The sequence below is a fragment of the Rhinatrema bivittatum genome, chromosome 16 (assembly GCF_901001135.1).
Source record: "Rhinatrema bivittatum chromosome 16, aRhiBiv1.1, whole genome shotgun sequence".
Classification (NCBI taxonomy): Eukaryota; Metazoa; Chordata; class Amphibia; order Gymnophiona; family Rhinatrematidae; genus Rhinatrema; species Rhinatrema bivittatum.
The window spans coordinates 1,711,240-1,729,803 of NC_042630.1; the positions used below are offsets into that span (position 1 = coordinate 1,711,240).

The 18,564-nt window shown below is 50.5% G+C and overlaps 1 protein-coding gene across 2 annotated transcripts; it reads right to left on the reverse strand.

Moving 5' to 3' along the window:
- Positions 1 to 538: 538 nt before the first annotated feature.
- RBP5 (retinol binding protein 5) lies at positions 539 to 12,913 on the reverse strand. Of its 2 annotated transcripts, none has more exons than XM_029581786.1 (4): positions 12,730 to 12,913; positions 9,041 to 9,219; positions 4,016 to 4,117; positions 539 to 2,249 (listed from the first exon to the last, which is right to left on the reverse strand). In XM_029581786.1, exons 1-4 carry the CDS (start codon positions 12,779 to 12,781, stop codon positions 2,196 to 2,198), a joined length of 387 nt encoding a protein of 128 aa, XP_029437646.1. In that variant the 5' UTR covers positions 12,782 to 12,913; the 3' UTR covers positions 539 to 2,195. The 2 variants fall into 2 exon arrangements, with proteins under 2 accessions (XP_029437646.1, XP_029437645.1); XM_029581785.1 differs by lacking the exon at positions 12,730 to 12,913 and adding an exon at positions 10,509 to 10,677 and having other exon boundaries at positions 541 to 2,249.
- Between the last annotated feature and the right edge of the window lie 5,651 nt (positions 12,914 to 18,564).

Genomic DNA, 18,564 nt, shown 5'->3' on the forward strand with positions numbered 1-18,564 from the left:
CACAGTCCCTGCTCTCTCATGGCAGGATGTGTTACAGGCACACTCAGCCCTCCTGCACAGTCTTTCCTGCGGATGTGGTGGTGGTGGGGGGGCATTGATAATGGGTGTCACGTTCCAGGTTTATTAATAACCTTCACCCTCAACGTTCAGCATTTGCGGTAAGATTCCACCTACCACTTTCCAAATCAGAAAGGTGGGTATGTGAGCCCTCCCTCGACTTGTGAGCTCATTTCCCCAGGCCCTCCTACCCCCGATCCTGGCTCCGTGAATGAGCCACATATGAAAGAGTAACATATCTGCCTGACATGTAGCAAGTTCTCATGCCACGGGCAGATATCAATCTGCCCCACCCAGTGTCCCGTGTAAGACTTCATCACATCTCCAGGCTTAGAGAGAATGATGACTCCAGGCCACCTGGGGCAAGCTGAGCTGGTCCTGATATTATCCCAGAGCACAATATGAGACCTCATTCCCTTTCTTCAGACCTATGTGTAATGTTTGTTCCCAGCCCTGCTCTGTGCAATGCATTTACACTGCTACATGACGACAGCACATTCCTGAAAGCTTTTGTATTTATTGTTCACGGCCTTGTAACTTTTCAGAAGACTTACAAATTACAAATTAAATAAATAAATAAAATACAATTTGTAGGGTGAGAGTGACTGGTCAGAAGGGAAAATGCATGGGGTGAGAGTGACACCCACTGGTCCTAAGGGGAAATGCAGGCCTGGGATGGAACTGCATGAGGTGAGAGTGACATCCACTGGTCCTAAGGGGAAATGCAGGCCTGGGATGGAAATGCATGGGGTGAGAGTGACATCCACTGGTCCTAAGGGGAAATGCAGGCCTGGGATGGAAATGCATGGGGTGAGAGTGACATCCACTGGTCAGAAGTGGAAATGCAGGCCTGAGCTAGAAATGCATGGGGTGAGTGTGACAGCCACTGGTCAGAAGGACAAATGCATGGGGTGAGAGTTACACCCATTGGTCAGAAGGGAAAATGCATGGGGTGAGAGTGACACCCACTGGTCCTAAGGGGAAATGCAGGCCTGGGATGGAAATGCATGGGGTGAGAGTGACTTCCACTGGTCAGAAGTGGAAATTCAGGCCTGGGTTGGAAATGCATGGGGTGAGAGTGACATCCACTGATCAGAAGTGGAAATTCAGGCCTGGGTTGGAAATGTATGGGGTGAGAGTGACATCCACTGGCCAGTCCTGGGCTGGAAATGCATGGGGTGAGAGTGACTTCTACTGGTCAGAAATGGAAATTCAGGCCTGGGTTGGAAATGCATGGAGTGAGAGTGACATCCACTGGTCAGAAGTGGAAATTCAGGCCTGGGCTGGAAATGTATGGGGTGAGAGTGACATCCACTGGTCAGTCCTGGGCTGGAAATGCATGGGGTGAGAGTGACATCCACTGATCAGAAGTGGAAATTCAGGCCTGGGCTGGAAATGCATGGGGTGAGAGTGACATCCACTGGTCAGAAGTGGAAATTCAGGCCTGGGCTGGAAATGTATGGGGTGAGAGTGACATCCACTGGCCAGTCCTGGGCTGGAAATGCATGGGGTGAGAGTGACATCCACTGATCAGAAGTGGAAATTCAGGCCTGGGCTGGAAATGCATGGGGTGAGAGTGACATCCACTGGTCAGAAGTGGAAATTCAAGCCTGGGCTGGAAATGTATGGGGTGAGAGTGACATCCACTGGTCAGTCCTGGGCTGGAAATGCATGGGGTGAGAGTGACATCCACTGGTCAGTCCTGGGCTGGAAATGCATGGGGTGAGAGTGACATCCACTGGTCCTAAGGGGAAATGCAGGGCTAGTGCCTAGCACAGGGTAGCTGAGTAAGAAGACAACTTTTAGTAAAAGCGACATTAGATCAGATCAGCTCTGTTTACTGGTTTAAAACCATTTCTTGGCTACAACAGCTGCTTCTGAGTCTTCTGCCTGGGTCCTTTCATGGATACAGCGGTGTAGGAATGTGTGGCGCCTTTACCAGCATCCCCAATAAAAAGCAAAATGCAAAAGCTGCCATTTAGATATTTAATGAAGTTTACAAGGGCCATGCAGTGTTAAGCATTTGCTGTTGCGTTTGGGAGGTGTGTGCCTACTTTCTGGATTCGTGTTTCTCGAGATGGGGGCTGAATGGACAGATTTAACAGGAAAAGCAGCAATTGGAGGGATCCAGGCCTTCCTCATTTCACCTTTTGAAAAATTTGTCTGCTCACCGCATCCTCTGCTGTCATTTCCTGCAGTGGGGAAACAGAGAGAGAGGTAAGGTCAGAGCAGAGCAGATTCTGACCAAGGGAGCAAGAGACTGATGGAGTGAGATAGACAGGAACTCCCCCAGCAATGAGTGCAGGGCTGAACTAGGACATTTCCCCTTTACTACTACAAGATTATTCACATTCTGGTGTCACCTCCCTAACAGCCACACAAACTCCCTCCACTACCAGAAATAACAGCAAATCCTGCACAACACATACTCAGTAACTATAGAGTAAAGCTGCCACACCATAACTGCACCAACTGCTAGGACTCACACAGCAACAACCCTACCTATCACGCTGGCCATAGAACCCCAATACACCTCCTACTGGGAAAAGAGAACAAGTGACAGATCCCTATACACTACCAGAATACCACACTCTAGCCACACACACAGAGCACAGGCAGACCCTCAGCAAATACAGAATATGGGCCACAAATTAAACTAAAGTGGAAATCCCAAGAAGCAAACTCTGCATGCAGTCAGCACCCAAGAACCAGAACCAGCCATGCATTTCCCCTGCACTGTGCAAAATGCAAAGAGAGAAGAGACGCACATTTCCCAAAGCTGAGAGAGAAAATCACAGACTTCCCACAAAAGAAGGAGCAGGAAAAACTGCGTCTAATCCTGGGGGAAAGAGGAGAAACAGCAGCGAGAGCAGCAGAGTCTGTGGGATCCTGCCCCCGGGCCAGAACCAGGATCTGAGCAGAGACAATCCGGACCAGCACCAGAACCAGGATCTGAGCAGAGACAATCCGGACCGGCACCAGAATATGGGATTTGAGCAGAGACAATCTGGACCAGCACCAGAACACAGGATCTGGTGGCACATTTAAAACTAATCGGAGAAAGTTCTTTTTCACTCAATGCACAATTAAACTCTGGAATTTGTTGCCAGAGGATGTGGTTAGTGCAGTTAGTGTAGCTGTGTTTAAAAAAGGTTTGCATAAGTTCTTGGAGGAGAAGTCCATTAAGGGCTATTAATCAATTATACTTAGGGAATAGCCACTGCTATTAACTGCATCAGTAACATGGGATCTTCTTAGTGTTTGGGTACTTGCCAGGTTCTTATGGCCTGGATTGGCCTCTGTTGGAAACAGGATGCTGGGCTTGATGGACCCTTGGTCTGACCCAGTATGGCATGTTCTTATGATCTGAGCAGAGTCCCCTGGGAACTGTCTCTGGGATTTCTCTACTGCACATTGCAATTCTTTTCTTTTACTGTTTTGAGGACAGTTCTGAAAGAAATTTGCACGGGTAAATTGACCTCCACCACTCCCAATGTGGCTGAAAGTGGGCCCATTTCCCTCCTGTCAAGATGCAGCACGGCTGCCCCAGGGTATGAAGACCCTCACCTGGTGCCTGTGTGGGACGTTTTTTCTCTGTGAGTTCTGTCCTAGTCCTGCTCAAAATGCCCCCCCTACACATGGTTAGGAGTAGCATCCCACACATACATTCAGGACAATTCACCAGAATAAATCACGTTTTACGCATGCAAATGGTTTTGAAAGTCTGGGAATCCGTGAATAAATTGTTAAGCCCTCTCCGTGTCTCCATCATCTTCCACTGGGCAGTGGAAGAGGGGCAGCACCCACCTCCCCTCACCCAGATTACACTGCAAGGATAAAGAGCAAGAAATGGAAATCTCAACTCTCCAACCCCAGCATAAAGAGAGGAGGGTGGAGGGGGAGTTGGCTTATGTGTGTGATGAGTGCTCCGGACCTCTGTCTGTCTCTTCCCTCTCACCATGTACAGCAGGTCATCCTCCAGCCAATGCTTCCAGCCCCGGTTCTTCTTCTCGCCTCTCTGCACACAGACCAGAACATCCCCTTCCCAGGTCACAGTGGTCTGCAGGGTAAAGATAAGAGAGAGGGGGCAAGCACGGTGAGTTCTCAGGGGTCCATGAAAAGATCTATTAGATGACTGGATACTGAGACACCTTGAGAAACAAAAACTTAGTGCTATCTCCCTCCTAACCACATCATTCCCCTCCATAGACGTCAGTGGTATCTCCCTCCTAACCACTTCATTCTCCTCCATAGACTTCAATGGTATCCCCCTCCTAACCACATCATTCCCCTCCATAGACTTCAAAGGTATCACCCTCCTAACCACATCATTCACCTCCATAGACTTCAATGGTATCTCCCTCCTAACCACATCATTCACCTCCATAGACATCAATGGTATCTCCCTCCTAATCACATCATTCCCCTCCATAGACTTCAATGGTATCTCCCTCCTAACCACATCATTCACCTCCGTAGACTTCAATGGTATCTCCCTCCTAACCACATCATTCACCTCCATAGACTTCAATGGTATCACCCTCCTAACCACATCATATTCCACATAATCATTCCCTCAGTAGACTTCAATGGTATCTCCCTCCTAACCACCATCATTCACCTCCATAGACGTCAATGGTATCTCTCCTCCTAACCACATCATTCACCCTCCATAGATGTCAATGGTATCTCCCTCCTAACCACATCATTCCCCTCCATAGACGTCAATGGTATCTCCCTCCTAACCACATCATTACCCTCCATAGACTTCAATGGTATCTCCCTCCTAACCACATCATTCCTCTCCATAGATGTCAATGGTATCACCCTCCTAACCACATCATTCACCTCCATAGACTTCAATGGTATCTCCCTCCTAACCACATCATTCCTCTCCATAGACGTCAATGGTATCTCCCTCCTAACCACATCAAGCACCTCCATAGACTTCAATGGTATCTTCCTCCTAACCACATCATTCCTCTCCATAGACGTCAATGGTATCTCCTTCCTAACCACATCATTCACCTCCATAGACTTCGATGGTATCTCCCTCCTAACCACATCATTCACCTTCATAGACTTCAATGGTATCTCCTTTCAAACCACATCATTCCCCTCCATAGACGTCAATGGTATTTCCCTCCTAACCACATCATTCCCCTCCATAGACGACAATGGTATCTCCCTCCTAACCCCATCATTTTCCTCCATAGACTTCTATGGTATCATCCTTCTAACCACATCATTCACCTCCATAGATGTCAATGGTATCTCCCTCCTAACCACATCATTCCCCTCCATAGATGTCAATGGTATTTCCCTCCTAACCACATCATTCTCCCTCCATAGACGATCAATGGTATCACCCTCCTAACCACATCATTCTCCTCCATAGACCTCTATGGTATCTCCTCCTAACCACATCATTCTCCTCCATAGACGTCAATGGTATCACCCTCCTAACCACATCATTCACATCCAAAGACTTCTATGGTATCCCCCTGCTAACCACATCATTCTCCTCCATAGACATCAATGGTATCTCCCGAAGGATGATAAAGAGCCTACCCTGACTCTTTAACTGTTCTTAATATCCTAACCACTACGTTCCTTAGACATTTTCTTTCTAGCAGTCTTGCTTCCAAGTTTACTACCCTTGTTGAATGTAACTTTGTTCTTCCTGTTTTTTACCTACGGTTCTTGTTACAGTTCCCCCTTTCGATGTAAACCGATCTGATATGGTCCTCAACCATGAAGGTCGGTATAAAAAAAGTGTTAAATAAATAAATAAATAAATAACCACATCATTCACCTCCATAGATGTCAATGGTATCCCATCCTACCCACATCATTCCCCTCCACAGACTTCAATGGTATCTCCCTCATAAGCACATCATTCCCCTCCATAGACTTCAATGGTATCACCCTCCTAACCACATCATTCACCTCCATAGACTTCAATGGTATCTCCCTCCTAACCATATCATTCTCCTCCATAGACTTCAATGATATCTCCCTCCTAACCACATCATTCCCTTCCATAGGCTTAAGAACATAAGAAAATGCCATACTGAGTCAGACCAAGGGTCCATCAAGCCCAGCATCCTGTTTCCAACAGTGGCCAATCCAGGCCATAAGAACCTGGCAAGTACCCAAAAAACTAAGTCTATTCCATGTTACCATTGCTAATGGCAGTGGCTATTCTCTAAGTGAACTTAATAGCAGGTAATGGACTTCTCCTCCAAGAACTTATCCAATCCTGTTTTAAACACAGCTATACTAACTGCACTGACCAATGATATCATCCTCCTAACCACATCATTCCCCTCCTAACCACATCATTCCCCTCTATAGACTTCAATGGTATCTCCCTCCTAACCACATCATTCACCTCCTTAGACTTCAATGGTATCTCCCTCCTAACCACATCATTCACCTCCATAGACGTCAATGGTATCTCCCTCCTAACCACATCATTCACCTCCATAGACATCAATGGTATCCCCTCCTAACCACATTATTCACCTCCACAGACGTCAATGGTATCATCCTCCTAACCACATCATTCTCCTCCATAGACTTCAATGGTATCTCCCTCCTAACCACATCATTCACCTCCATAGATGTCAATGGTATCATCCTCCTAACCACGTCATCCCCCTCCATAGACTTCAATGCTATCCCCCTGCTAACCACATCATTCACCTCCATAGACTTCAATGGTATCATCCTTCTAACCACATCATTCACCTCCATAGACTTCAATGGTATCTCCCTCTTAACCACATCATTCACCTCCATAGACTTCAATGGTATCTCCCTCCTAACCACATCATTCACCTTCTTAGACTTAAATGGTATCTCCCTCCTAATCATGTCATTCACCTCCATGGACTTCAATGGTATCACCTTCCTAACCACATCATTCCCCTCCATAGACTTCAATGCTATCACCCTCCTAACCGTGCCTCCAGAGACTTCAGTGCTGACATTCAACCAGTGCCTGGTGGGGTCTGAGGCTTGTTCTTTCTGAGTGAGCGATCTGCCCTTTAATGTGAGTGCCTTCCATCTCCTAAATTATTTGTGTTCCTTCCAGTTTACTGCCCCCTGAGTGGCCCAGCAGAAGTCAAACCAGATTGTGTGGATTATTTCTTCCGTGACCTAGTTGGTTCATTGACTTCAATTGTGCTCTGTGTTACAGCTCCTGGGTAACTTTTATCTTTCTGACAGTATCCACATCGGCTTCTCCTTTGTCCTTGCCTCACCCTGATTTATTTGGATATCCTGCTTCTGCTTGATGGACTTGTGGCTTGTTGCTAAGACACTGAATCCTGACTAAACAAGCATTACACAGAGCTTTGAAATCTGGTTTCTGGTCTTTCGTGGTTGATCCCATGCCAACAGGGAATCTTAGCAAGGTCCTGATCCCTAGTAGCAGACCTCTGCCTGGGGCCCTTACACATATCCATGTTATTCATGCCCTTACATAGACTTCAAGTGTATCTCCATCTAAACCAGGTTATTCATCTTGATAGACCTCAATGGTACCATTCTCCTAACCACGTCATTCACCTCCATAGACTTCAATGGTATCACCCTCCTAACCATGTCATTCACCTACATAGCCTTCAGTGGTATCCCCAGCTAACCACGTCATTCATCTCCATAGACTTCAATGGTATCTTCCTCCTAACCACATCATTCCCCTCCATAAACTTCAATGGTATCTCCCTCCTAACCACATCATTCACCTCCATAGACTTCAATGGTATCTCCCTCCTAACCACATCATTCCCCTCCATAGACTTCAATGGTATCTTCCTCCTAACCACATCATTTACCCCCATAGGCTTCAATGGTATTACCCTCCTAACCACATCATTCTCCTCCATAGACTTCAATGGTATCTCCCTCCTAACCACATCATTCCCCTCCATAGACTTCAATGGTATCTCCCTCCTAACCACATCATTCACCTCCATAGACTTCAATGGTATCTCCCTCCTAACCACATCATTCCCCTCCATAGACTTCAATGGTATCTTCCTCCTAACCACATCATTTACCCCCATAGGCTTCAATGGTATTACCCTCCTAACCACATCATTCTCCTCCATAGACTTCAATGGTATCTCCCTCCTAACCACATCATTCACCTCCATAGACTTCAATGGTATCTCCCTCCTAACCACATCATTCACCTCCATAGATTTCAATGGTATATCCCTCCTAACCACATCATTCTCCCTCCATAGACTTCAATGGTATCCCCTCCTAACCACATCATTCTCCTCCATAGACTTCAATGGTATCTCCCTCCTAACCACGTCATTCTCCTCCATAGACTTCAATGGTATCTCCCTCCTAACCACATCATTCACCTCCATAGACTTCAATGTTATCTCCCTCCTAACCATATTATTCACCTCCATAGACTTCAATGGTATCTCCTTCCTAACCACATCATTCCCCTCCATAGACTTCAATGGTATCCCCTGCCTAACCACATCATTCACCTCCATAAACTTCAATGTTATCTCCCTCCTAACCACATCATTCACCTCCATAGACTTCAATGTTATCTCCCTCCTAACCATATTATTCACCTCCATAGACTTCAATGGTATCTCCTTCCTAACCACATCATTCCCCTCCATAAACTTCAATGGTATCTCCCTCCTAACCACATCATTCTCCTCCATAGACTTCAATGGTATTACCCTCCTAACCACATCATTCACCTCCATAAACTTCAATGGTATCTCCCTCCTAACCACATCATTCTCCTCCATAGACTTCAGTGGTATCTCCCTCCTAACCATATTATTCACCTCCATAGACATCAATGGTATCTCCCTCCTAACCACGTCATTCTCCTCCATAGACTTCAGTGGTATCTCCCTCCTAACCATGTCTCTCCCCTCCACAAACTCTCCCTTACACCCTTCCTGCCTCCATTTCTTCACTTTTGCCTCCTCACCTTGCATTTACGCCCATCTATCGCTCCCAGGTCCTCCTCAAACTCAACCCCTATTTGAAAATCCATGATGTAGTTCTTAAAGGTTGAGAGTGTTTTGATGATCATGTGATCCCCATCCTGGATAAGCTCTCGCTGGGGCTTCAGGAGACAGATAACCTTCCTCAGCGCAACATTAATATCTGTAGAGAAAAAGTGCAGCTGGGTAATCAGTGGCCAGCACCTGTATTGCCCTCCCAGATACAGGGGTAATCAGGCTCCTCTGCAAGTCTCTACCCTGTCACAGCCTCCTCTGAAGGTCACAAGCTCTCCCAATCCCAAGTGAGTGGCCGTGGATGCCTGGAATGCCCTTCCGGAGGAAGTGGTGAAGACCAGAACTGTGAAGGACTTCAAAGAGGCGTGAGATAAACACTGTGGATCCATCAAGTCTAGAGGATGTGAATAAAGAGGGGGTGGCTCGCGGGAATGAAGGCTACTGGAGATAATACCCTTATTCAATATACATACACACGGTTAATGCGACTCCAACATTGCTCTAAGCTTCAACGGTAAGAGGAAATGTGGAAAAAAAAAAATTTGCATTCACAAAAAAGTGGGGAGTAGCTGGCTTGTTACGACGGTTACTACCCCAAACCAAATAAGCCTGATACTTTACTTTCAATGCTTATCTAGCATAGCTCTCTGCTTCAACGGCAGGGGAGAAAGTCTGATACTTCACTTTCAATGCTTATCTAGCATAGCTCTCTGCTTCAACGGCAGGGGAGAAAGTCTGATACTTCACTTTCAATGCATAGCCAGCATAGCTCTCTGCTTCAACGGCAGGGGAGGAAGTCTGATACTTCACTTTCAATGCATAGCCAGCATAGCTCTCTGCTTCAACGGCAGGGGAGAAAGTCTGATACTTCACTTTCAATGCTTATCTAGAATAGCTCTCTGCTTCAACGGCAGGGGAGAAAGACTGATACTTCACTTTCAATGCTTATCTAGCATAGCTCTCTGCTTCAACGGCAGGGGAGAAAGTCTGATAGTTCACTTTCAATGCACATCCAGCATAACTCTCTGCTTCAACGGCAGGGGCAATGTAAAAAAGTGGATCTATATACAGACAACAACCAACAAGGACTGAATTACATAGTCGAGTAAACAAAAGCATGGGTGTAGCTTGCTTATTGAGGCGGTTACTACCCCTAAGTAAGCTACATATTCAATTAGATGCAGTTCCAACACTGCTCTCTACATTAATGGTGGGGTGGAAGGGAAATAGAACTAAAAGGTGCTAAGTGCCAACTGTAACAAGTAAGAGGGGGGAAAAAAAAAGTGCATAGCTTGCTGGGCCGTTTGGTCTTCAGCCGTCATTTCTATGTTTCTATGAGTTTCTCAGTAACTCCCAGCCTCCAATGTGCCTTCCCTGTCTTTGGCTGTCTGGTGAAGGAATGAAAGGGATGGGGGTATGGAAGCTGCTGCTGCTCACCCAGGGCTTTCAGGTAGGCGTCGAGATTCTCATGGGAGACGCAGGCATAGGTGCCAGTCAGATCCACGGGCATCGCGGAGCAGAGAGAGGGCGGATAGTGCGCCGTGCGGAGAAGGAGGAAAGAGCACTGTATGGAGAGACAGAGAGAGGGAGAGCTTCCAGCACAAGGTGTATCCGCCCTTCTTGTGAGGTAGAACTCCTCCCTCTCCTCCCTTCCAGCCTGAGAAGCCCTCCCTCTCTCTCCTGGATGCTCAGTCAGCCCTCTCTCCTCACTCCCTCCACGGGAGGTCTCATGTGCAGCCTGGGATCTGTCTCCCTCTTCATCCTGTGGTCCCTACTGGAGAAGGGGCTGAGGAGTGACCAGGAGGAGTGCCCGAGTGACAGTGCAGCAAGGAGAGGCAGAGCTCCAGCTCTTGGGGTGCAGTGCGGACTTGAGAGCCCTCAAGATTGAGCAAAGTCCTTTGCTTACGTCCAGGGAGGAGCAGATTCTGCTGAGTTTAGCCCCCCGCCCCATCCTATGAGGGAGGAAATAGAGATTTAATGGAATTCTGCTACCAAAAGAACCAAAGAGCAGAGCCAGATCCCAGAACAATACAAAGAAATACAAGTAATCCCCGAATCTGAGACCTGCATCTCAGCAAGGAGGGAAATCAAAGCCGGGAGCTGGGGGATGGAAGGAGGGCTATGTACACAGGCAGCACTAATAAATATTATTCTCTGTGCCTCAGCTCTAATCCCCGGCTCTGTCACTGACTCTGTGTGTGACCTCAGGGGAGTCACTTTATCTCCCTGTGCCTCAGCTCTAATCCCCGGCTCTGTCACTGACTGTGTGTGACCTCAGGGGAGTCACTTTATCTCCCTGTGCCTCAGCTCTAATCCCCGGCTCTGTCACTGACTCTCTGTGTGTGACCTCAGGGGAGTCACTTTATCTCCCTGTGCCTCAGTTCTAATCCCCGGCTCTGTAACTGACTCTCTGTGTGACCTCAGGGGGGTCATTTTATCTCCCTGTGCCTCAGCTCTAATCCCCGGCTCTGTCACTGACTCTCTGTGTGACCTCAGGGGGGTCACTTTATGTCCCTGTGCCTCAGCTCTAATCCCCGACTCTGTCACTGACTCTCTGTGTGTGACCCCGGGGGAGTCACTTTATCTCTCTGTGCCTCAGTTCTAATCCCAGGCTCTGTCACTGACTCTGTGTGTGACCTCAGGGGAGTCACTTTATCTCCCTGTGCCTCAGCTCTAATCCCCGGCTCTGTCACTGACTCTCTGTGTGTGACCCCGGGGGAGTCACTTTATCTCCCTGTGCCTCAGTTCTAATCCCAGGCTCTGTCACTGACTCTGTGTGTGACCTCAGGGGAGTCACTTTATCTCCCTGTGCCTCAGCTCTAATCCCCAGCTCTGTCACTGACTCTCTGTGTGTGACCCCCGGGGGAGTCACTTTATCTCCCTGTGCCTCAGCTCTAATCCCAGGCTCTGTCACTGACTCTCTATGTGTGACCTCAGGGGAGTCACTTTATCTCCCTGTGCCTCAGCTCTAATCCCAGGCTCTGTCACTGACTCTCTGTGTGACCTCAGGGGAGTCATATCTCTCGCTTCTTCTTTATTTTGCTGAGTTTGCTAAAGATGCTGATAGCTATGGGCATCTAAATTGTGCAGTCATAAGAATTTTTTTTTTTCAATAAAGCCAATATACATTTATTTTTCAACACTGCCAGCAGTACATTTAAGTGTCAGAACAATATTAAGTAGGAGGAAGCACAGAAGACCATATTTTTAAATTTCTCATGAGCTCTTGACTCAGGGGTTGGCTTTGCAGCACCTCCTTGGCTGGAGTTAAGTTTGCGCTGGGCACTCAGCGATTTCCTCCCTCGGGGGGGGGGTGGGGGTAATAGTTAATAGCCTCATGGACATGGAGTTTACATTTGATGGGCTCTGTCAGCTGTGCATTGGGTTGGGCTCGTGTTTGGATTTGTTGATCTCCTTATTGCATCGGGTGCTAGTCTAGCGAGTCCAAACCACGCGCCCGACCTCGCCTAGACTCGCGCGCACTTTACTGCATTTGTCCCTACGGGTGGGAGCTGGAAGGGGGGTCACTTTATCCTCCTGTGCCTTCCTCAGAAATATATTCCAGTGTTTCAGCTGGTGACACGTACCCCTACCCAAAATAAGTAGCAAGAGGCCCCCTCCGGCGGATCCCCATCCCCTCCTGCACACTCTCACCCACCACTGAATCCTCTGCAGCCGCAGTGCAGTGGGGAACCAGGGAGGGGCTTCATCCTTGGGAGCTGGGGACTTCCAGGCACTGAGAGCGGAGGGGTCTGTGCTCAGGGTTCGCGGAGTTTTTAGGATGGAGAAATTCGATGGGTGATGCGTTGGCAATGGAGCAGAGGTTTCCTCCATGCCAGATCCGGAGGACAAAGGAAGAGGAGGGAGGGGAATGTGAGGGATTAATCCCTGCTTATTGTGAGGGCACTGCAACCCGATACAGCTCTAAGTCCCAAGAGACAGGAAGTTATACAAGGAGCTGGCAGGGCTCCTTCACCAAACTCTGCAAGAGCGTGGACAGTCAGGAAGGTGGGTAAACATGAGGAGGGATCTAATGAAGCTGGAGGAATGGTCTAAGGGCTGCCAGCAGCTAAGATTTAATGCTAAAAAAGGCACAGAAATGCATTTAGGATGCAAAAACTCAAGGGAAAGTATTGGGGTGAAATTCTTCTAAGCACAAAGGAAGAGCAGGATCTGGGGGTGATCGTATCTGATGATGTTAAGGTGGTCAAACAGCTGGATAAAGCGATGGTAAGAGCCAGAAAGCTGCTCGGCTGCATAGGGAGAGGACTGGTCAGCAGAATAGGGAGGTGATATTGCCCCTGTATAGGTCCCTGGTGAGACCTCACTGGGAATACTGAGTACAGTTCTGGAGACCCCACCTTCAAAAGGATAGAAACAGGAGGGAGTCGCTCCAGAGGGGGCTACTAACATGGTCAGGGGTCTTCATCCTAAAGCACATGGGGCTAGAGTTAAAGATCTAAACACGTACATCCCAGAGGAAAGGTAAGATAGGGAGAGATGATAGAGACATTCAGATATCTCAGAGGTTTCCAGGCACAGGAGCTGAGCCTCTATCAATGGGAAGGAGGCTCTAGAATGAGGGGCCATGGGATGAGGATGAAAGGGGGCAGACTCAGGAGTAATCCTAGGAAATCTCTCTTTACAGAGAGGGAGGTGGATGCATGGAACGGCCTCCAGTAAAGGTAGTGGAGACAAAAATGCTACCTGAATTCAAAAGAACATGGGACAAGCACAGGGGATCCCTGAGGAAGTGGTAGGGATTATAGAGCTGAGTAGTTGATGTGCATGGGCCATGTAATCTTTATCACTGTCATATTCTATGTTTCTGTGTTACACAGGGCACAGGGTCTCAGCCTTAGCAGGGGGCAGGTCTCCTTTACACAGGGCACAGGGTCTCAGCCTTAGCAGGGGGCAGGTCTCCTTTACACAGTGCACAGGGTCACAGCCTTAGCAGGGGGCAGGTCTCCTTTACACAGGGCACAGGGTCTCAGCCTTAGCAGGGGGCAGGTCTCCTTTACACAGTGCACAGGGTCACAGCCTTAGCAGGGGGCAGGTCTCCTTTACACAGGGCACAGGGTCTCAGCCTTAGCAGGGGGCAGGTGTCCTTTACACAGTGCACAGGGTCTCAGCCTTAGCAGGGGGCAGGTCTCCTTTACACAGGGCACAGGGTCTCAGCCTTAGCAGGGGGCAGGTGTCCTTTGCACAGTGCATAGGGTCTCAGCCTTAGCAGGGGGCAGGTGTCCTTTACACAGTGCACAGGGTCACAGCCTTAGCAGGGGGCAGGTCTCCTTTACACAGGGCACAGGGTCTCAGCCTTAGCAGGGGGCAGGTGTCCTTTACACAGGGCACAGGGTCTCAGCCTTAGCAGGGGGCAGGTCTCCTTTACACAGTGCACAGGGTCTCAGCCTTAGCAGGGGGCAGGTGTCCTTTACACAGTGCATAGGGTCTCAGCCTTAGCAGGGGGCACGTCTCTTTTACACAGTGCACAGGGTCACAGCCTTAGCAGGGGGCAGGTCTCCTTTACACAGTGCACAGGGTCTCAGCCTTAGCAGGGGGCAGGTCTCCTTTACACAGGGCACAGGGTCTCAGCCTTAGCAGGGGGCAGGTCTCCTTTACACAGTGCACAGGGTCTCAGCCTTAGCAGGGGGCAGGTCTCCTTTACACAGGGCACAGGGTCTCAGCCTTAGCAGGGGGCAGGTGTCCTTTACACAGGGCACAGGGTCTCAGCCTTAGCAGGGGGCAGGTCTCCTTTACACAGGGCACAGGGTCTCAGCCTTAGCAGGGGGCAGGTCTCCTTTACACAGTGCACAGGGTCTCAGCCTTAGCAGGGGGCAGGTCTCCTTTACACAGGGCACAGGGTCTCAGCCTTAGCAGGGGGCAGGTGTCCTTTACACAGTGCACAGGGTCACAGCCTTAGCAGGGGGCAGGTCTCCTTTACACAGTGCATAGGGTCTCAGCCTTAGCAGGGGGCAGGTGTCCTTTACACAGTGCACAGGGTCTCAGCCTTAGCAGGGGGCAGGTGTCCTTTACACAGTGCATAGGGTCTCAGCCTTAGCAGGGGGCAGGTGTCCTTTACACAGGGCACAGGGTCTCAGCCTTAGCAGGGGGCAGGTGTCCTTTACACAGTGCATAGGGTCTCAGCCTTAGCAGGGGGCAGGTCTCCTTTACACAGTGCACAGGGTCTCAGCCTTAGCAGGGGGCAGGTCTCCTTTACACAGTGCACAGGGTCTCAGCCTTAGCAGGGGGCAGGTCTCCTTTACACAGGGCACAGGGTCTCAGCCTTAGCAGGGGGCAGGTCTCCTTTACACAGGGCACAGGGTCTCAGCCTTAGCAGGGGGCAGGTCTCCTTTACACAGTGCACAGGGTCTCAGCCTTAGCAGGGGGCAGGTCTCCTTTACACAGTGCATAGGGTCTCAGCCTTAGCAGGGGGCAGGTCTCCTTTACACAGGGCACAGGGTCTCAGCCTTAGCAGGGGGCAGGTGTCCTTTACACAGTGCATAGGGTCTCAGCCTTAGCAGGGGGCAGGTCTCCTTTACACAGTGCACAGGGTCACAGCCTTAGCAGGGGGCAGGTCTCCTTTACACAGGGCACAGGGTCTCAGCCTTAGCAGGGGGCAGTTCTCCTTTACACAGTGCATAGGGTCTCAGCCTTAGCAGGGGGCAGGTGTCCTTTACACAGTGCATAGGGTCTCAGCCTTAGCAGGGGGCAGTTCTCCTTTACACAGTGCATAGGGTCTCAGCCTTAGCAGGGGGCAGGTGTCCTTTACACAGTGCATAGGGTCTCAGCCTTAGCAGGGGGCAGGTGTCCTTTGCACAGTGCATAGGGTCTCAGCCTTAGCAGGGGGCAGGTCTCCTTTACACAGTGCATAGGGTCTCAGCCTTAGCAGGGGGCAGGTCTCCTTTACACAGTGCACAGGGTCACAGCCTTAGCAGGGGGCAGGTCTCCTTTACACAGTGCATAGGGTCACAGCCTTAGCAGGGGGCAGGTGTCCTTTACACAGTGCATAGGGTCTCAGCCTTAGCAGGGGGCAGGTGTCCTTTGCACAGTGCATAGGGTCTCAGCCTTAGCAGGGGGCAGGTCTCCTTTACACAGTGCACAGGGTCTCAGCCTTAGCAGGGGGCAGGTGTCCTTTACACAGTGCATAGGGTCTCAGCCTTAGCAGGGGGCAGGTGTCCTTTACACAGTGCATAGGGTCTCAGCCTTAGCAGGGGGCAGGTGTCCTTTGCACAGTGCACAGGGTCTCAGCCTTAGCAGGGGGCAGGTGTCCTTTACACAGTGCATAGGGTCTCAGCCTTAGCAGGGGGCAGGTGTCCTTTACACAGTGCACAGGGTCTCAGCCTTAGCAGGGGGCAGGTCTCCTTTGCACAGTGCACAGGGTCTCAGCCTTAGCAGGGGGCAGGTCTCCTTTACACAGTGCACAGGGTCTCAGCCTTAGCAGGGGGCAGGTGTCCTTTACACAGTGCATAGGGTCTCAGCCTTAGCAGGGGGCAGGTGTCCTTTGCACAGTGCACAGGGTCTCAGCCTTAGCAGGGGGCAGGTCTCCTTTGCACAGTGCACAGGGTCACAGCCTTAGCAGGGGGCAGGTCTCCTTTGCACAGTGCACAGGGTCTCAGCCTTAGCAGGGGGCAGGTCTCCTTTACACAGTGCATAGGGTCTCAGCCTTAGCAGGGGGCAGGTGTCCTTTGCACAGTGCACAGGGTCTCAGCCTTAGCAGGGGGCAGGTGTCCTTTACACAGTGCATAGGGTCTCAGCCTTAGCAGGGGGCAGGTGTCCTTTACACAGTGCACAGGGTCACAGCCTTAGCAGGGGGCAGGTGTCCTTTACACAGTGCACAGGGTCACAGCCTTAGCAGGGGGCAGGTGTCCTTTACACAGTGCATAGGGTCTCAGCCTTAGCAGGGGGCAGGTGTCCTTTGCACAGTGCACAGGGTCTCAGCCTTAGCAGGGGGCAGGTCTCCTTTGCACAGTGCACAGGGTCACAGCCTTAGCAGGGGGCAGGTGTCCTTTGCACAGTGCACAGGGTCACAGCCTTAGCAGGGGGCAGGTCTCCTTTGCACAGTGCACAGGGTCACAGCCTTAGCAGGGGGCAGGTGTCCTTTGCACAGTGCATAGGGTCTCAGCCTTAGCAGGGGGCAGGTGTCCTTTACACAGTGCATAGGGTCTCAGCCTTAGCAGGGGGCAGGTGTCCTTTGCACAGTGCATAGGGTCTCAGCCTTAGCAGGGGGCAGGTCTCCTTTACACAGTGCACAGGGTCTCAGCCTTAGCAGGGGGCAGGTCTCCTTTACACAGTGCACAGGGTCTCAGCCTTAGCAGGGGGCAGGTCTCCTTTACACAGTGCACAGGGTCACAGCCTTAGCAGGGGGCAGGTCTCCTTTACACAGTGCACAGGGTCACAGCCTTAGCAGGGGGCAGGTCTCCTTTACACAGTGCACAGGGTCTCAGCCTTAGCAGGGGGCAGGTCTCCTTTACACAGTGCACAGGGTCTCAGCCTTAGCAGGGGGCAGGTGTCCTTTACACAGTGCACAGGGTCTCAGCCTTAGCAGGGGGCAGGTCTCCTTTACACAGTGCACAGGGTCTCAGCCTTAGCAGGGGGCAGGTGTCCTTTACACAGTGCACAGGGTCTCAGCCTTAGCAGGGGGCAGGTCTCCTTTACACAGTGCATAGGGTCTCAGCCTTAGCAGGGGGCAGGTCTCCTTTGCACAGGGCACAGGGTCTCAGCCTTAGCAGGGGGCAGGTCTCCTTTACACAGTGCATAGGGTCTCAGCCTTAGCAGGGGGCAGGTGTCCTTTGCACAGTGCATAGGGTCACAGCCTTAGCAGGGGGCAGGTGTCCTTTACACAGTGCATAGGGTCACAGCCTTAGCAGGGGGCAGGTGTCCTTTACACAGTGCATAGGGTCTCAGCCTTAGCAGGGGGCAGGTCTCCTTTGCACAGGGCACAGGGTCTCAGCCTTAGCAGGGGGCAGGTCTCCTTTACACAGTGCATAGGGTCTCAGCCTTAGCAGGGGGCAGGTCTCCTTTACACAGTGCATAGGGTCACAGCCTTAGCAGGGGGCAGGTGTCCTTTGCACAGGGCACAGGGTCACAGCCTTAGCAGGGGGCAGGTCTCCTTTGCACAGTACATAGGGTCTCAGCCTTAGCAGGGGGCAGGTCTCCTTTGCACAGGGCACAGGGTCTCAGCCTTAGCAGGGGGCAGGTCTCCTTTGCACAGGGCACAGGGTCTCAGCCTTAGCAGGGGGCAGGTCTCCTTTACACAGTGCATAGGGTCTCAGCCTTAGCAGGGGGCAGGTGTCCTTTACACAGTGCATAGGGTCACAGCCTTAGCAGGGGGCAGGTGTCCTTTACACAGTGCATAGGGTCTCAGCCTTAGCAGGGGGCAGGTCTCCTTTGCACAGGGCACAGGGTCTCAGCCTTAGCAGGGGGCAGGTCTCCTTTACACAGTGCATAGGGTCTCAGCCTTAGCAGGGGGCAGGTCTCCTTTACACAGTGCATA